At 37.7% G+C, this 19,138-nt stretch overlaps 1 protein-coding gene across 4 annotated transcripts in view; it reads right to left on the bottom strand.

The window, feature by feature from the left end:
- The window catches only part of LOC109079857 (NACHT, LRR and PYD domains-containing protein 12-like), an 83,876-nt gene extending 67,084 nt beyond the window's left edge, over window positions 1-16,792 (bottom strand). Inside the window, exons 1-3 of one of the 4 annotated variants that reach the window (XM_042744992.1) lie at window positions 16,718-16,792; window positions 3,945-4,143; window positions 3,348-3,464 (exon numbers count right to left, since the gene is read on the bottom strand). In XM_042744992.1, coding sequence (XP_042600926.1) covers window positions 3,348-3,464; window positions 3,945-4,099 — 272 coding nt within the window. In that variant the 5' untranslated portion in view covers window positions 4,100-4,143; window positions 16,718-16,792. Of the gene's footprint in view, window positions 1-3,347; window positions 3,465-3,555; window positions 3,644-3,745; window positions 3,841-3,944; window positions 4,144-16,717 lie in introns of those variants that run through there. The other 3 variants (XM_042744997.1, XM_042745002.1, XM_042745010.1) reach the window with 3 other exon arrangements.
- Window positions 16,793-19,138: the final 2,346 nt, after the last annotated feature.

The raw sequence follows: 19,138 nt of genomic DNA, 5'->3' as shown, positions 1-19,138 counted from the left end.
GCGGGTAGGGGCATTTTTACTCTGTCATAAATATGAGCAGCACGTCACAGTGGTTTATATGCTCATTGTCACAAAATTATGACCATAAATGAAAGAATGTTAAGTATGCTGTTTAAAACAAATAAAGAAACAGTGTAGAAGAATAGTTATAATGCACAAACAGCAGGGAACCATCTATATTCAGGGGAACCATCTATATATGAACAGCGCTCTCTTCCACCCTCAATACCCATGGCTGAAGTGCCCTTAAGCAAGGCACTTAACCCCAGGTGCTCCCCGGGCACTGGATATAGCTGCCCACAGCTCCGGGTGTGTTCACTTATCACTGCTGTGTGTGCACTTGGATGGGTTAAATGCAGAGCCCCAATTCCGAGTATGGGTTACCATACTTGGCAAATGTCACAACTTTCATGACTTTCATATTCGTGCAGTGTGCTCATGTCAAAAAATCGATTCCAATTTTAAGGTTGGGACCTAAATGCGCACATCAACCTGATCACTTTATTTAGTTTTCTTATAAACTCTACAGATTTAGATTCAGAACAAATTCAGATTCAACAATTGAAATTAATTCACTCAATCAGTCAATGAAACAAAAGTTGTGCATGTAAACATAGCCACAGTCAGGGGTACATTTTTCTCACCTTGTAAAATTATTTGGGGGATTATTGGGGAGATAATAGTGTTGAGGCATAACTTGCAGTGTTGTAGATGTGCGGACTCGGATATATATGGGAGAACACAAAGCGGAAGACGAGTAAATCATGTTCTGCCAATGCCACACTATGGACTGGTATTCGCTTACATGTCGAAAGTCTGGAAGATAGTCCCTACACTGGAATTTTTGGACTGAGTGATATTAATTCTCTATGAGTTAACTGCTCTGTTTGAAAATGTTAGGGTGGTAAGCGGCGGGAGTTTCAGCTTATGCATTCTGAGATTAAATGACTGCTGAAGTTGAATGAGGTTATGTGTTTTAAAACAGATTTTGAGAATGCTCTGATGGACTCTATGGACTGTAATGGTGTTTAAAATGTGATTTGGTGATGTTGACATGACGTTTGCGATTCAAACATGTTCGGGTATGAGCTATGAAGAGCAAAGTTTGTGCTAGGGAACAATGTTTGAATAATGAGAAATATGGGTCAATAAACGTGTACTGATAAGACAAAATCATGGTGTATGGTTTTTTGTGTTATTTTATGATGTTTTGAGTTTTAAGATTTTTTCCCCTTTCTTTCTCTGAATTAATGTTTCTATATAATTGCAACCAAATCATCCATTGCCCCTGAAGTGTGCTGTGTATTTCCTTATGAAAATTATGATGAACTATTATAAGTGGTTTGTTGCAACTTCTGTTTAACCCCAGTAGGGCCAGTATGGATTAGGACTGCCCATTGAAAGCCTATAAAATGCAACGTATGCCTGCCTTAGTCAGACTTTATTGAGAATGTGCTGTGTGGTGCTGCAGTCATTAAAGAATCCTGCTGAAGATAGCCAAGAGTCTCGTGGTCTCTGATTGTGAGTCTATAACACCATTAATATTTTTATAAGAAACTGAAAAAAATGCCAAATGTCAGGACATGTCAAAATTTCTCCTGGACCCAAAAAACCCTCAGACCCAAGAGGGTTAACAACCAGGTTGCTCAGCTGTAAAATAAAAAAAGAGAAAAGGTGAAAGCCTTTTATGGCAACTCTGAACTGGTTGTAATACTTTCTCAGCTTCTCAGCACAAACCTGAATGAGTGAAGCAAGCCAGCCATCTTTTATACCTGGATGTCCAAGGAGTGGCTGGGCATATAAATTTCACTCGCCAAATCTCACTGGCCTTTTCTGAATGTGTCAGAGGTGTTTTCTGGTAAACTTTGTGTATCTGTGCACACTTTAATGGCTAATATTGCCCAAAACCAGAGCATGTGAATGGAGCAGAGTGGAAGTGGAGCAAGGAGTAGAGCGGCGTGATTTTGCCGCTTTTTTGGAGCAGATTTTGCAGCAGATTTTTGAAAGTCGGAGCATCATGGTTTTCTCTTGCTCCAAGAGCGCGCCACTTCCGCTCCATCACGAGCACAACTCATGTTAATGCAACTGCTTTATATTACAAACACAGTCATGTTTTAAGCAAAGTTAAACACCACTGACAGAAAGACGCCTGTCAGTGTTTGAGATGTTTGAGATGGACGCGCTGTGGCAAAACAGGCTGATGTCTAATTAGTGAGAGTACTCACACTATTTGCCAAAACTGACAGATAGTTTACAATATAAACTGGCAAACCTGGGGATGATTCTGCCAGCAGTTGCAGAAATACACAGAATGATGGCTGGTGTCTCCAGTCCACTGGAAATGCTGTATTCGCAAAAACTCTAGCTGAGAACTTTTCATCTCATTATAAAAGGATTTATAAAAAGGTTTTCCTACCTTTTGTGTTGCAACTGCAACACATTCATAATAATATGTACAAAATAACATAAAATTAAAGTATATTCAATTCACTAATTAAGACCTGTGGTCTTGTTTGGTTTGGTATTTGTTAAAGTTACTGTATAATTATGCAACTGCATAAAGTTGGGGAAGTCATGGCCTAGTGGTTAGAGAGTTTGACTCCTAACCCTAAGGTTGTGGGTTCGAGTCTCGGGCCGGCTCGATTTAACACCTGCCCACACTGCCAAAAGCACCAAAAGTTGGTTAAATGACCATGGTGTTGGTGTGCTTGACTGGCCAGCAAACTCACCAGACCTGAACCCCACAGAGAATCTATGGGGTATTGTCAAGAGGAAAATGAGAAAAATGAGACCAAAAATGCAGATGAGCTGAAGGCCACTGTCAAAGAAACCTGGGCTTCCATACCACCTCAGCAGTGCCACAAACTGATCACCTCCATGCCACGCCGAATTGAGGCAGTAATTAAAGCAAAAGGAGCCCCTACCAAGTATTGAGTACATGTACAGTAAATTAACATACTTTCTATAAGGGCAACAATTCACTAAAAATGTTTTTTTTTTTTTTTTTTTTTGGTCTTATGAATTTTTTTGAAGTATTCTAATTTGTTGAGATAATGAATTGGTGGGTTTTTGTTAAATGTGAGCCAAAATCATCACAATTAAAAGAAGCAAAGACTTAAATTACTTCAGTCTGTGTGCATTGAATTTATTTGATACACAAGTTTCACAATTTGAGTTGAATTACTGAAATAAATGAACTTTTCTACGACATTGCAATTTATTGAGAAGCACCTGTAAGTAGATGAATTTGGATGCAGGATCTGTCTCATCTCCAGGAATGTTTTTTTTTTTTAAATTAATGATGTTTAAATTTTATCTCTTGTCTCCTGCACTGGTTATTGTCTCACCTGGGGTCAATGGTCACTGCTCCATCACTAAGATAAGGAGGCAGATTGATGGATATGTCACTCTTTATAGACACACAGCTGGGCTCTGGAGATTCTGATCCCTTTTTCTTAGTATCACTAGAAGGAAGAGAAAAAATATAAATAACTTTTTTTTTAACAATGATGTTTAAATTTTATCTCTTGACTCCAGCACTGGTTATTGTCTCACCTGGGTTCAATGGTCACTGACCCATCACTGAGATAAGGAGGCAGAATTGAGGATATGTTCACTCTTTATAGACACACAGCTGGGCTCTGGAGATTCTGATAATCACTAAAAGGAAGAGAAAAAAAATATAAATGACTTTTTTTTTAACAATGATGTTTAAATTTTATCTCTTGATCGACATTGTTCACACCTGGGGTCAATGGTCATTGACCCATCACTGAGATAAGGAGGCAGATTGATGGATATGTCACTTTTATAGACACACAGCTGGGCTCTAGAGATATCACTTTTTCTTAGTATCACTAGAGAAAAAAAATATAAATAACTTTTTTTTTTAACAATGATGTTTAAATTTTATCTCTTGACTCCAGCACTGGTTATTGTCTCACCTGGGGTCAATGGTCATTGACCCATCACTGAGATAAGGAGGCAGATTGATGGATATGTCACTCTTTATAGACACACAGCTGGGTTCTGGAGATGCTGCACTCTGGTTCTGATAGTGAACAATATCTGCCTCCTCTCTCTCCTCATAGTGACTCATTTTAGATCCAGTGTTCTTCTATAATTTAATTGTGATTTTCAGCCCTAGATTTGCAAACACAGAAAACATGACTGATTCATAATAGAAAATTAATGAACAATTGTCATAAATATTAAAAAGCTGCAAGCAGCATTGAAAGGGTCCTCACACCTAGAGCCACCTCCACCCAGTGGCCTTAGGAAAACAGTGAATGGTGGGCAACATGCATTTAAAGTGGTAAATACAGGAGGAATATATCAACGTCATTTATATGTGCTAAATTTCCTGCTGCCAGCTGGTGGCGCTATGACTATAACTGAATTCTAGCGTGTAGATGTCTTCAGGAGGAATATATCAAAGTCATTTATATGTGCTAAATTTCTTGCTGCCAGCTGGTGGCACTATGACTATATCTGAATATTGGCCTTTAGATGTCTTCAGGCCAGGACTCTATTCAAATGTGTGAAGTTTGGGGCAGATCGGACATTGAATGGCTGAGTTACAGCAACTTCCTTTTCCATGGCGAAACATCAAAATTTGTCAGACCGCCACAGACACACCTTTTAATGAAAACTCAAGATCTTCACAATTTAACATCGCAAAGGCCTTTAGATTAGACTGACCAAATATAATGTTGTTGTCATTAAATCTCTAGGAGGAGTTTGTTACACCTGTCACATGTCACTTCCTGTTGACAGCAGGTGGCGCTATGACTTTGACTGAATATGGGCATGGGCATGTGTTCAGGACAGGACTCTTATCAAATGTGAAGTTTTAGAGAAGAAGAAGAAGATTTAAAGCTGCAAGCAGCGTTGAAAGAGCCCTCGCACCCAGAACCACCTCCACCAGGTGGCTTTAGGAAAACAGCGAACAGTGGGCAGTATGCATTTAAAGTGGTAAATATTCAAGGAATATATCCAAGTCATTTATATGTGCCAAGCATCCTGCTGCCAGCTGGTGGCGCTATGACTACAAATGAATATGGGCATGTAGATATCTTCAGGCCAGGACTTTTATCAAACGTGAAGTTTGGTGCAGATTGAACATGGTATGTTTGAGTTAGTGTAAAACATAACATTCTGTTACCAACAGGTGGCACTATGATTATAATTGAATATTGGCCTTTACATGTCTTCAGGCCAGGACTCTTACCAAACAAGAAATTTAGGGCAGACTGGACATTGCATGATTTAGTTAGTGTATAACATGACATTTCGAGTTGCCAACAACTGGCCCTATAAATTATAACTGAATATTTGTTTTTGTGAACTAACCCTTTAAACCCCCCCCCCAATAGAAATTGTATGAAAATTTATGCATTCATTTATATTAAAGTAGTAACTCGAAGAAGTGAACTTTAAGAAATAAGCAGCTTTATTGAGCATTTGTGTCCAAGAAACTTACAAAAAAGGATTTACAAAAATCACATTTACAATTATTTACATTTACATTTCTGCATTTGGCAGATGCTCTTTTCCAAAGTGACTTACAGTGCTTTTATTACAGGGACCCCCAGTCCCCCCCGAGTAACCTGGAGAAAACAACCTTGCTCAAAGACACACTGGTGGTGACGGCTGCGGAGATCAAACCAACAACTTTCTGCTTACCACTTCAGTGGTGTGGGGGACATGTGAGTATCTTTGTAATTATTTCACAAGTTTTGACGCGTTTCTTCTTAATTTGTATTCATCACTCGAAGTCTCGAAGTTTCCTTCATCGTGGTTTATTCTTCCAAATCAATAAAGAATCACATTTCTCAAATACAGCATAATCCTCTTGTTCAGCGATATCTTCTCAACAACTTATTTGAAGAGATACTTGTTAGCCAATTTATGCTATGTGAAAAACAATTATGAAACGGTCAAAAGCTTTGTGTTCTTCCGTTCGTCTAAACTTACTGCATATGCGTCAATATCTTTTCACACAACTACCAAAATGACGTCACTGAACCAAAAACATGCGCAGTAAGAGCAAATATAAACCAAGTAAATATATTCAACAGTAAATAACTTATTAACAAAAACAATTATTGTACCAAATTTACATAATAAAAATGTGAAAATATAAATTCTGGAATATGAAATATGGCTCTTACATACCGGGCCCTAATTGACAGGCAAGCAGACTGACAATTACCTTTTTAACAAAAACAAAAGAGCCAAAAAATACTTATATCATGCATTACCTTAAAGACAATAAGTGTCTATTGTTTATTTCCTGGAATTTCCAAAGTCTTTATAAGGTATAGAAACACTCAATTTTTGAGGAGTAGTTAACAGTCCATTTCACAGATAAGGCACAACTTGTCAACAGGCCTTTCCAAGGTATTGGTTTTAGTTTTAACCAACACACGTCTTACAAGTCCTTTTTCATCTGGAAACGTTTTCATGATTCTTCCAAAGACCCACGAATTTCTTGGAGACGAGTCTTCTATTATCAGGACAACATCTCCAACTGAAAGGTTTTTCTTTACCTGAGTCCATTTTTGACGCTCCTGGAGCAAAGGTAAATATTCACGCACCCACCTCTTCCAGAATAGGTCAGCAAGATACTGAATTTGTTTCCACTTGCGACGTGCATACAAGTCTTCCTTTCTGAAAAGACCAGGAGGTAAGGCTGGTTGCTTTTTTTTCATTAATAGGAAACAGCACATGTCTTAGCAACAAAGAAGTTGCGACAACCAAGCTTGTACTCATCCAAGTTTTGATTTAGATCCCCATCCCTGGCCACATAGGGAAACGAAGCAGTCATGCATGTCTTTTTTCAGGACCTCTCACCTGGTAGTACAATAGCTTCAAATGATCTGCAATCATGGCAACTGACTCTTGTCCTGAAGCGAGTGAGCACGTTCCAATGAGTGTATTTTGACATGGCCTGACCTTGTAGAAGTTCACTATTTAACGACATTCCTTGGCAACTGCAGCAAGTATCAACCCAACTCTCAGTTTTTTCCTTCTGAGGATGGTATCAACCTGATGAGATATACCAAACTTGACCATTTGACCGATCTTAGTGTGAGTTATTCCGCTTGACTGCGTAACCTTTGTTTAGCATGTCAGTCATGAAGCTTGTGCACTCTGCATGAAGAAAGGAGGGATTTTTCCTGAACTTTTTTCTTGATATTTAGTGCTCGCTGGACAGCAGCAGTGCGATTGTTCGTAGTCATTTGGATAACTTTTTTTCTTATAGAATGGTCAAACATAATAGTGACCAGCGGAAAAACACTGCACTGATTTAGACCACAGATTCAACAAACACTGGTGAATCCAATGTCTGCGACAATTCAGACTTGCTGTCATAACAATTTCTTTCAGGAACATCGTGTTTAACTGTTGTAATCAGCATCTGTTGCTACACGCTCTCATGGAAAGATTCCTGTTGACTGGTAAGATTTTGTTTGTGGCATCTTCCATTAATGCTTTCTTCAACAGGTCTCCGCTAAGAGGTCCCCCATTTAAAAACCCATCCAAGGGCAGTTTTCAACACTGCAATACGGCCCATTGTTGCTTAACTCTTTAATTACTTTCCAATGGTATCGGCAGAAGCTTGAAAATTCCTTGTTTCCTATAGAGGATTTCAACCTCACAGCATCAATGATGAGCAAGATTCACATTTTTTCCAACCCATTAGGTATAGGCCATTTTCTCAACAGCATGTTGTGTGTGTGGAATGTTTTCCATTGACACTGGTATTCTCATTTGATGTGAACACTTTGGGAAGTTCAATGAAGAGTTTTTCCCTCCCCCAAAAATTCCACTCACTTCCAAGTTTGTGAGGACATAACTTTCCCACTCTTGTCTTGTGAGTTCATGGTGCTTAGCATCAATCGGCTCGTCTTTCTACCCTGGGACATTCAAAACCGTCGTACTAGTGCATCAGTACAGAAGGTGGCAGAGCTGCCTGGGGTCCATAAAGCCCATAACAACTTCCCAAATACGTATCACTCTTTTTACTGTTTGGTCGTCTTGACAGGAACTATGGCAGAGACACAGTTTTGTCTCCAGGTGAGAACCCCCCCAGTGCACGCACTTGTCTCATGACTCACATGTGGCAGGTCAAATTGGTATACTTCATCGTCCTTTCCAACTTTTACCATTTCCTTCTCCGGGAATCTTGTCTTGTATGGTTTAAGTGTAACATGCTTGCGGTCAGACCGCGTAATAGCATCATCGTCGTCGTCTTTGTTGTCCGCCATTTATGAAACTTAATAGCGTGCAAGTTCACTTACGATAGAAGTTGCTCAGTAACACTTCTTGCATAGAAGATGATCGATATCCCTTCATTCGCCCTTCTGACTTCGCATGCACGGTCTTCCTTTAACGTGCTGTAACGTCCGCACTTGCAATAATTCCTTAAACAACGGAGAAAGCTTTTGACTTAGTTGTGGGGGACATGTGAGTATCTTTGTAATTATTTCACAAGTTTTGACGCGTTTCTTCTTAATTTGTATTCATCACTCGAAGTCTCGAAGTTTCCTTCATCGTGGTTTATTCTTCCAAATCAATAAAGAATCACATTTCTCAAATACAGCATAATCCTCTTGTTCAGCGATATCTTCTCAACAACTTATTTGAAGAGATACTTGTTAGCCAATTTATGCTATATGAAAAACAATTATGAAACGGTCAAAAAGCTTTGTGTTCTTCCGTTCGTCTAAACTTACTGCATATGCGTCAATATCTTTTCACACAAACTACCAAAATGACGTCACTGAACATGCGCAGTAAGAGCAAATATAAACCAAGTAAATATATTCAACAGTAAATAACTTATTAACAAAAACAATTATTGTACCAAATTTACATAATAAAAATGTGAAAATATAAATTCTGGAATATGAAATATGGCTCTTACAAGTGGTATAGCCCACTAAACCATAAAAGTAATGAAACTATAACAAAAATTAACATGTAATTGAAAACATTAAATAAAATTTGGCAAGAAATGGAATGCTGACAACATTAATCGTAAAACGTTTTAACCTGTTTAAATGCTTTACAGGTAGATGTTCTCAGGCACACAAATGTTTGGAGCAGATACAGCTGCAGCCAGATTGTCCCAAATGTTCTCCTACTTTTGCTTCAAGATTGTGGGGTTCAGGGGGCCATCATCATGGTCTTTCTCATCCTCTGGCTCAACAGTGTCCCCATTGAGAAGAGCGAGATTGTGAAGCACAGCGCAGCATACAACAACCTCAGTCATGAAGGCAGGCTTCACCTCCAAGGCCTTGAAGAAAATAGAGCACCAGCGTGTTTTCAGCATGCCAAAAGGTCGCTCTACTATGCTTCTTGCACAGGAGTGCTTGTTGTTGAAACGAGCCTGCACAGGGTTCTGTAAGGTTCTCTGTATAGGGTGATGAAGCAGATGGGTGCACTCAGGCAAGGACAGCCTCAATGTCCCTTTCCCATCCATGATCAGATTCCAATCTGACTGAAGCAATGAGGGACGTGATGGACGGCGAAGGTGGACATGGTGGGTGGTCAGCTGCATCAGAATAAAGCTGCAAAAATGGCACAGCTGTGTTGAGATGGAAGTAGGATGTGGGGTTCACCGCCTGTAAATACATGATTGTTAGAACAATAAGTTTGAATAAATCTTTGTTTCATGTGCTGTTCACGTGTATATGTACAGTATTTATTTATTGTGATGCTTGCTTTTATTCATTCTTTTCACTTATTTATTCATGTTTCCTATTGTTGTCAGTAAATAAAATATAGTTATTTCATTAATTTAAGTATTAATTCATTATTTAACTGATATGCTATATGATAGCTATATCACATAATGAAACAAATTACATTTTGCTTGTTTTACTGAAATATATAATTTTCAGTAAAAATAAATAAATAAATAAAAGTAATATAATTAAGTATTGGTCAGTATTTATCATAATTATTGTGTACAGGTCCTTCTCAAAAAATTAGCATATTGTGATAAAAGTTCATTATTTTCCATAATGTAATGATAAAAATTAAACTTTCATATATTTTAGATTCATTGCACACCAACTGAAATATTTCAGGTCTTTTATTGTTTTAATACTGATGATTTTGGCATACAGCTCATGAAAACCATAAATTCCTATCTCAAAAAAATTAGCATATCATGAAAAGGTTCTCTAAACGAGCTATTAACCTAATCATCTGAATCAACTAATTAACTCTAAACACCTGCAAAAGATTCCTGAGGCTTTTAAAAACTCCCAGCCTGGTTCATTACTCAAAACCGCAATCATGGGTAAGACTGCCGACCTGACTGCTGTCCAGAAGGCCATCATTGACACCCTCAAGCGAGAGGGTAAGACACAGAAAGAAATTTCTGAACGAATAGGCTGTTCCCAGAGTGCTGTATCAAGGCACCTCAGTGGGAAATCTGTGGGAAGGAAAAAGTGTGGCAAAAAACGCTGCACAACGAGAAGAGGTAACCGGACCCTGAGGAAGATTGTGGAGAAGGACCGATTCCAGACCTTGGGGGACCTGCGGAAGCAGTGGACTGAGTCTGGAGTAGAAACATCCAGAGCCACCGTGCACAGGCGTGCGCAGGAAATGGGCTACAAGTGCCGCATTCCCCAGGTCAAGCCACTTTTGAACCAGAAACAGCGGCAGAAGCGCCTGTTGCTCAGTGGTCCAAAGTACTTTTTTCGGATGAAAGCAAATTTTGCATGTCATTCGGAAAATCAAGGTGCCAGAGTCTGGAGGAAGACTGGGGAGAAGGAAATGCCAAAATGCCTGAAGCCCAGTGTCAAGTACCCACAGTCAGTGATGGTCTGGGGTGCCATGTCAGCTGCTGTTGTTGGTCCACTGTGTTTTATCAAGGGCAGGGCAGGTCAATGCAGCTAGCTATCAGGAGATTTTGAAGCACTTCATGCGTCCATCTGCTGAAAAGCTTTATGGAGATGAAGATTTTGTTTTTCAGCACGACCTGGCACCTGCTCACAGTGCCAAAACCACTGGTAAATGGTTTACTGACCATGATATTACTGTGCTCAATTGGCCTGCCAACTCTCCTGACCTGAACCCTATAGAGAATCTGTGGGATATTGTGAAGAGAAAGTTGAGAGACGCAAGACCCAACACTCTGGATGAGCTTAAGGCCGATATCGAAGCATCCTGGGCCTCCATAACACCTCAGCAGTGCCACAGGCTGATTGCCTCCATGCCACGCCGCATTGAAGCAGTCATTTCTGCAAAAGGATTCCCGACCAAGTATTGAGTGCATAACTGAACATAATTATTTGAAGGTTGACTTTTTTTGTATTAAAAACACTTTTCTTTTATTGGTCGGATGAAATATGCTAATTTTTTGAGATAGGAATTTTGGGTTTTTATGAGCTGTATGCCAAAATCATCAGTATTAAAACAATAAAAGACCTGAAATATTTAAGTTGGTGTGCAATGAATCTAAAATATATGAAAGTTTAATTTTTATCATTACATTATGGAAAATAATGAACTTTTATCACAATATGCTAATTTTTTGAGAAGGACCTGTATAAGTGTTGGGGTAAGCTAGCAATGCAATTCATTCTGGAGTAATCTTAATTTTTAAGTTGTAATACTTACATTTTTCGAATATAAAATCAACTTCTTTTCGTCTTCTCGAAATGCAAGATCTTCAAGCAGCTGCCCGATGTCTCTTTTGTGTAGACACAAATATTGCAAACGCTGAGAAAAAAAAACTCACTAGTTGTGCTGCCTTCACGTGCTATCAGAAATTTCCTATTTCCCACTTCATTACGAGCTTGTCTCGTCTCTGAACTCTTCATGATAAAACTCATATTCAAAACTATTTTATGTGATATTTAAAGATGGTTTGCATTAGATAAATCTGTAGCTTTAATGAAATTGCTTTAATTGAAAATAATTAAGCTGTTCTTACAAGCTAAACTTGTCAAAACTTGTCACTTGCTACAGTATGTAGTTTTATGGAAAAAGTTTGAATAATTTTACAAACTTTTGTCTTTATTCAGTTTCTAAACATGGTAGCAGAGGATGGCTGCTGGAAACTATAAGGTCCCACCACAGTTTGATAAAAACAAGTCATATGAGAGTTGGGAAAAAATTAGGTGGAAATGTGGATGCGTGTTAAGAAACTGGAAAAAAAAGAAACAAGCCCTGGCTGTTGCTTTATTACTAACGGAGAGCAAAAGATGTCGCTTTGGAAATATCTGCAGATGATTTTAATAAGAATGACGGTATAAGAACAATTCTTGACAAGCTGGATTCTGTGTTTTTAAAAGAGGAAAAAGATTGCCAATACCATGGCTACACTGAATTTGATCGGATAAAAAGGGAGCATGGAATCGCAATGGCTGATTATATTATTGAGTTTGAATGTAAATATATCAAGCAGTGTAATTGTGGCATGATAATTCCAGATGCTGTTTTGGCCTTTAAACTTCTAGGCACAGCAGGCCTTGATGTGAAAGACAAACAGTTAGTGCTTACTGCTTGTTCTACTCTCACTTTCCTTAACATGAAATCTGCTCTGAAATTTTTTTTTGGTGAAAACCACATTCAAATGGAAGTCAAGTTAAAGATGAACCTCTCGACTAATATGTCAGGTGACCTAAATGTGGGATGTGTCAAAGCACATATCACTGTAGGGGTGAAGGATTGCCCCCACAAAGGTGAAAATTCCAAGCTAACAGAGGACATAGAACAGTGTAACATCACATTATTTTCCCAAGATAATCTGTCTGACACAGAAATTTACATGGTTGAATCACTTTGGCCAGTGGTTACTGATGCAGCCTGTATCAAAACAGTTTGTGGTCAGAAATGGCTTGATTATTATATCAGTGGACTGAAATCAGCAGGAAAAAAATTATAAAATAAAACTTGGAATATACTGATAGTGTAAGAGCTTTCAAGTTTGGAGATGGAAGAGTAGTACACTACACAAAAAGAGTCAAAATCACAGCCATAATTAGACAGACAAAATACATGCCCCTGTGGACAGATTAAAAAAGCTGCTGATCAGTTCAGGAAATCATGATGAGGAATACACTGTGATTTTGAAGGAACTGGTGGACTACTGTGAGACGTGTTAAATACAGCAGACCAAAACCTAAACCTGCTGTGGGACAGCCTATGGCCTTAAGCTCCAATGAAAGAGTGGCTGTGGTCCTCAGACCTGCCAACCTGTACGCATTTTGCGTAGCGGCTATGCTGGTACGATCTGTCACTCTAAACTACGCAAAAATCTAGTGACGCCTCAGTCCACATGCAGTATTCAAAACAAGCAACAGAAAAAGATGAAGAGTTTGACCAATCAGAGGGTTTTTTTAATATATATTTTAATAATCTCTGCGTTTTATTTCTCTCCTAGTAGCCTACACGCGCTGTTTAATGTATTTGAGATGTGCTGTTTTCCTTAATGCATAACATTTCACAGGTAAATTCTCTATCTGTAAATGTTAAAAAAAACAATGGAAAAATTTCCACATCTATTCCACAATAAAATCAACTTTTGCTTCAGCGATTCTCCGCTAAACTCCACAGACTTCATTTAGAACGAGCACCGCTGCATGCTAAAACACAAAACATACAGAAATAAATGAAATAGGACAACAAAAACTAAAAATAAAAAAAACAACTTGACAAAAAACCAATAATTGTAAAACAAATGTGTAGAATTTTAAACCTACAAGTAAGTGTATTTATATGATAGCACTAACTGTTAAGTTTAATGGGGTATCAAAATAGCCTTTTTACTCGATTAGTCTGCTTTTTATTATTTTTATTTTTAGTTTAGTAACTTTAACTTCGGATTTAAAAAGATTATTTTTGTTTTTAGATTGCAATGTTACAGTGTTACAATGTAATGTGATATTAACCCTTTTTTGCACATAATATACAGTGGGTATGGAAAGTATTCAGTCCCCCTTACATTTTTCACTCTTTGTTATATTGCAGCCATTTGCTAAAATCATTTAAGTTCATTTTTTTCCTCATTAATGTACACACAGCACCCCATATTGACAGAAAAACACAGGACCATGTGATATTTCAGTTTTTCTTTTTTAATAAATCTGCAAAAATGTCAACAATTCTAAGTATTCAGACCCTTTGCTGTGACACTCATATATTTAACTCAGGTGCTGTCCATTTCTTCTGATCATCCTTGAGATGGTTCTACACCTTCATTTGAGTCCACCTATGTTTGATTATACTGATTGGACTTGATTAGGAAAGCCCCACACCTGTCTATATAAGACCTTTCAGCTCACAGTGCATGTCAGAGCAAATGAGAATCATGAGGTCAAAGGAACTGCCTGAAGAGCTCAGAGACAGAATTGTGGCAAGGCACAGATCTGGCCAAGGTTACACAAAAAATTCTGCTGCACTTAAGGATCCTAAGTGCACAGTGGCCTCCATAATCCTTAAATGGAAGACGTTTGGAACAAACACACACCTATAGCAGACCTTCCCGCCAAACCAAGCTATCGGATCGAGAGAGAAGAGCCTTGGTGAGAGAGGTAAAGAAGAACCCAAATATCACTGAGGCTGAGCTCCAGAGATGCAGTCGGGAGATGGGAGAAAGTTGTAGAAAGTCAACCATCACTGCAGCCCTCCACCAGTCAGGGCTTTATGACGGAGTGGCCCGACTGAAGCCTCTCCTCAGTGCAAGACACATGAAAGCCCGCATGGAGTTTGCTAAAAAACAGAGAAATAAGATTCTCTGGTCTGATGAGACCAAGATAGAACTTTTTGGCCTTAATTCTAAGCGGTATGTGTGGAGAAAACCAGGCACTGCTCTGTCCTGTCCAATACAGTCCTAACAGTGAAGCATGGTGGTGGCAGTATCATGCTGTGGGGGTGTTTTTCAGCTGTAGGGACAGGACGACTGGTTGCAATCGAGAGAAAGATGAATACAGCCAAGTACAGGGATATCCTGGACGAAAACCTTCTCCAGAGTGCTCAGGACCTCAGACTGGGCCGAAGGTTCACCTTCCAACAAGACAATGACCCTAAGCACACAGCTAAAATAACGAAGGAGTGGCTTCACAACAACTCCGTGACTGTTCTTGAATGGCCCAGCCAGAGCCCTGACTTAAACCCAATTGAGCATCTCTGGAGAGACCTGAAAATGGCTGTCCACCAACGTTTACCATCCAACCTGACAGAACTGGAGAGGATCTGCAAGGAGGAATGGCAGAGGATCCCCAAATCCAGGTGTGAAAAACTTGTTGCATCTTTCCCAAAAAAAACTCATGGCTGTATTAGATCAAAAGGGTGCTTCTACTAAATACTGAGCAAAGGGTCTGAATACTTAGGACCATGTGATATTTCAGTTTTTCTTTTTTAATAAATCTGCAAAAATGTCAACAATTCTGTGTTTTTCTGTCAATATGGGGTGCTGTGTGTACATTAATGAGGGAAAAAATTAACTTAAATGATTTTAGCAAATGGCTGCAATATAACAACGAGTGAAAAATTTAAGGGGGTCTGAATACTTTCCGTAACCACTGTATATCTACATGCTTACATTCACTTTATTTGTTTAATCCAAATACAAAATACCGAGATATATAGGCTAACGTATACCGCAAATCAGGCAAAAAATACTGAGATATGTATTTTTGCTCATATCGCCCATCCCTATACAGACGTGTACTGGAGTTTTTTTTTTTCACTTTTTCACTTTTTTTTGTTGTGAAGTGTATCTGTTAATGAGCAATAAAATATATTAAAATATATTTTTTTAAATATTAAAAATATATATGTAAATATTTTTTTTAATTATTTAATGTTATCTGTAATATTTAATCTGCAACAACATCTGTTTTATAAACATCTGTTTGGCCATTAACTTTTAAATGCATCATTATGAAAAAAAATATGAGCAGAGTTCTCCACATGAAAGACCCATATCTGACAGATCATCATGCTACTTCTGACAAAGAATTATGTCAGTAAAACAATGTAAATTAAACTCACAAAAAACATACAAAATACATAAACTCCACATAAACCCAAAAATAAAACAAAAATCAAAACATAACTCTAGAGAGAAACATTGTATTACATTCATCCCTCATTTTTAATGTTTGTTTGAAGAAATCTGTGCAGGAGGACTTCAGATAGCCTATAAAAACCGTGTACTTTTTAGAACATGTTTACTCAATAAAATGAGGTGCAGTTGCATCACTTTTTATGATGTCGTGAGCAATTCGGTTTTATGTAAGTAGCCATTGCAGTGTGAAGTCATCTCAGCCATCACTGCGGGAAAATGTGTCAGCGTGTACACGCATTGTCTAACATTTGATGAAAAACATTTTGTAAGCTTTATAGTCGAATCTCTGAACACGTGGAGACAACAAGTCGGGAGGTTTCAGGCACCGTCTGCCCCGCTTAGTATCATGTATACATAACTGCTGAAGCATTCGCGGGATTTTAATATATACTTTACGATTTAAAATAGTCTAGAAAATTCTAAATATATTGGTAGCAGAATGCTGAACACATTTACAATTTATTATTGATTCCGTTTAAATAGAGGTTTTGGATTTTGATGGAGCTCTGCCCCGCCTGCCCATATAAAGGTGCCGCGCCTGGCACACACACACACATCTAATGTCGAGGCATTTAAGCAATAACATCGCATATGTTATGAGAATTAAATTATGGAACTTACCAATAAATGAAACAAAACTTGTAAGCCTGGGTTTACAGCTGTCTGAAATGGCGTCTTATCCGAAACTGAATTTACTTTCAGTTTCGATTTCTAGCACTTTGAAGGATGATTACAAATTTACATTGCAAACATTTGCATGCAATTTGTAATGTAACATTTTTTAAGTTGCGTGTGTCATTACATTAAACAAATAAAATTATTACCAAATTCTTATTACAGTTGTGACAATTATAAAATAGGATGTAAAAACTTTTAATTTTGTTTATCTCTCTCTCTCTCTCTCTCTCTCTCTCTCTCTCTCTCTCTCTCTATATATATATATATATCTATATATATATATATATATATATTATATTTATATATAAACACTCACACACAGTTGCAACCAAAATTGTTCAACCCCCAGAGAGTGCATACTTTACAAATACAAGGTTTTCTGAAGATCAGTACTTTGTAAAAAAAAAATTGCATCTAGATTTTTTTTAATAACACAGCTATGTCATATTTATTCAACCCCTGTTCAACATTGCTATTTTTTAGTCACTTATTTGTATGGTGGGGAAAAAAATAGTCTTAAAACACAATTAACCCTTTAGAAACTATATCAGAAAAGAAGTTTGCGTAGCTAATATGACAAAGTCAACAGAGCTCTCACAAAAGCTATAGAGAAGAAACAATCTTATTACTTTAGAAAGTCTGAAGATTTCCAAGACATTAAAAGAGGATTCCTACGGGGTTTGGAAAAGTAAAAGAATGGAATTTGATTTAAGTACTTTCTAGGTCTGGAAAAGTATAGAAAAAAAGAAAGCAGAGTATGGGAAAGTATTTGTGTTTCCAGACTTTTGCCTCAGTTTTGCCTCTGTTTAGTTTATATATATATATATATATATATATATATATATATATATATATATATATATATATATATATGTATTTGAGATATGCTGTTCTCCTTAATGCATAACATTTCACAGGTAAATTCTGTAAATCTGTAAATGTTAAAAAACTAATGGAAAAATGTAAATTTTTCTGTCAGAAGTGCATGAGCTTTTGCTTCAGCGATTCTCCGCTAAACTCCACAGACTTCATTTAGAACGAGCACCCCTGCATGCATGCGCGCCAAACAGACAGAGCTCAATGAAATAGGAGCACAATAACTCTGACTAAAATATACATTTTGCTGAAATATTTTTAGTTGGACAATAAATGTGTAGAATTTTAAACCTACAAGTAAGTGTATTTATATGATAGCACTAACTGTTAAGTTTAATGGGGTAATCAAAATAGCCTTTTTACTCAATTAGTCTGCTTTTTATTATTTTTATTTTTAGTTTAGTAACTTTAACTTCGGCTTTAAAAGGATTATTTTTGTTTTTTAGAATGCAATGTTACAATGTACTGTAATGTGATTTTAACCCTTTTTTGCACATAATATACGACTACGTGCTTACATTCACCTCAAATTATAAAACAAAAAAAAAAATACTGAGATATATAGGCGATATGAATTTTTGCTCATATCGCCCATCCCTATACAGACGTTTTTTTCACTGTGTGTTGTGAAGTGTATCTGTTAATGAGCAATAAAATATATATATATATATATATATATATATGTGACGAGTGGGGCGGGGCCGAGAGCCGTGGGGAACGGAGCGAGGCCGGTGGAGTGATTTGGAAATGAGCGACACCCTGCTCCACTCACCGGTCTCGAGTCCCACGGAGGAGATCGGGAGGATACAAAAGAGGAGCGACGATAGTGAAGGACGAGAGAGGACCAGGCCTGGGTTTTATTTTGAGTTTGTTTTTTTTTTTTTTTTTAACATTCAAATAAAACTTTAATAACAAAATAAACACAAAAACAGCGCGGCAGCCCCTCACGGTCGACTGCCGCGCACACAAAAAAAAAAACAAACTCAAAATAAAACCGCAGGGCCTGGTCCTCTCTCGTCCTTCCACTATCGTCGCTCCTCTTTTGATGTATCCTCCCGATCTCCTCCGTGGGACTCGAGACCGGGGACTGGAGCAGGTGTCGCTCATTTCCCAATCACTCCACCGGCCTCGCTCCGTTCCCACGGCTCTCGGCCCCGCCCCACTCGTCACAATATATAATACAGGTCAAAAGTTTGGAAACATAACTATTTTTAATGTTTTTGAAAGAAGTTTCTTCTGCTCATCAAGCCTGCATTTATTAGATTAAAAATACAGAAAAAATGTAATATTGTGATATATTATTACAATTTAAAATAATTGTTTTTTTAAATTTATTATACTTTAAATTATCATTTATTTCTGTGATGCAAAGCTGAATTTTTTAGGATCATTATCACATGATCCTTTAGAAATCATTCTAATATGGTGAATTCATTATCAAAGTTGGAAAACAGTTTCTGCTGCTTAATATTTTTTCAGAACATGTGA

This window comes from Cyprinus carpio, chromosome A4, assembly GCF_018340385.1.
Source record: "Cyprinus carpio isolate SPL01 chromosome A4, ASM1834038v1, whole genome shotgun sequence".
NCBI lineage: Eukaryota > Metazoa > Chordata > Actinopteri > Cypriniformes > Cyprinidae > Cyprinus > Cyprinus carpio.
This window is presented reverse-complemented; position numbering and strand designations above follow the sequence as displayed.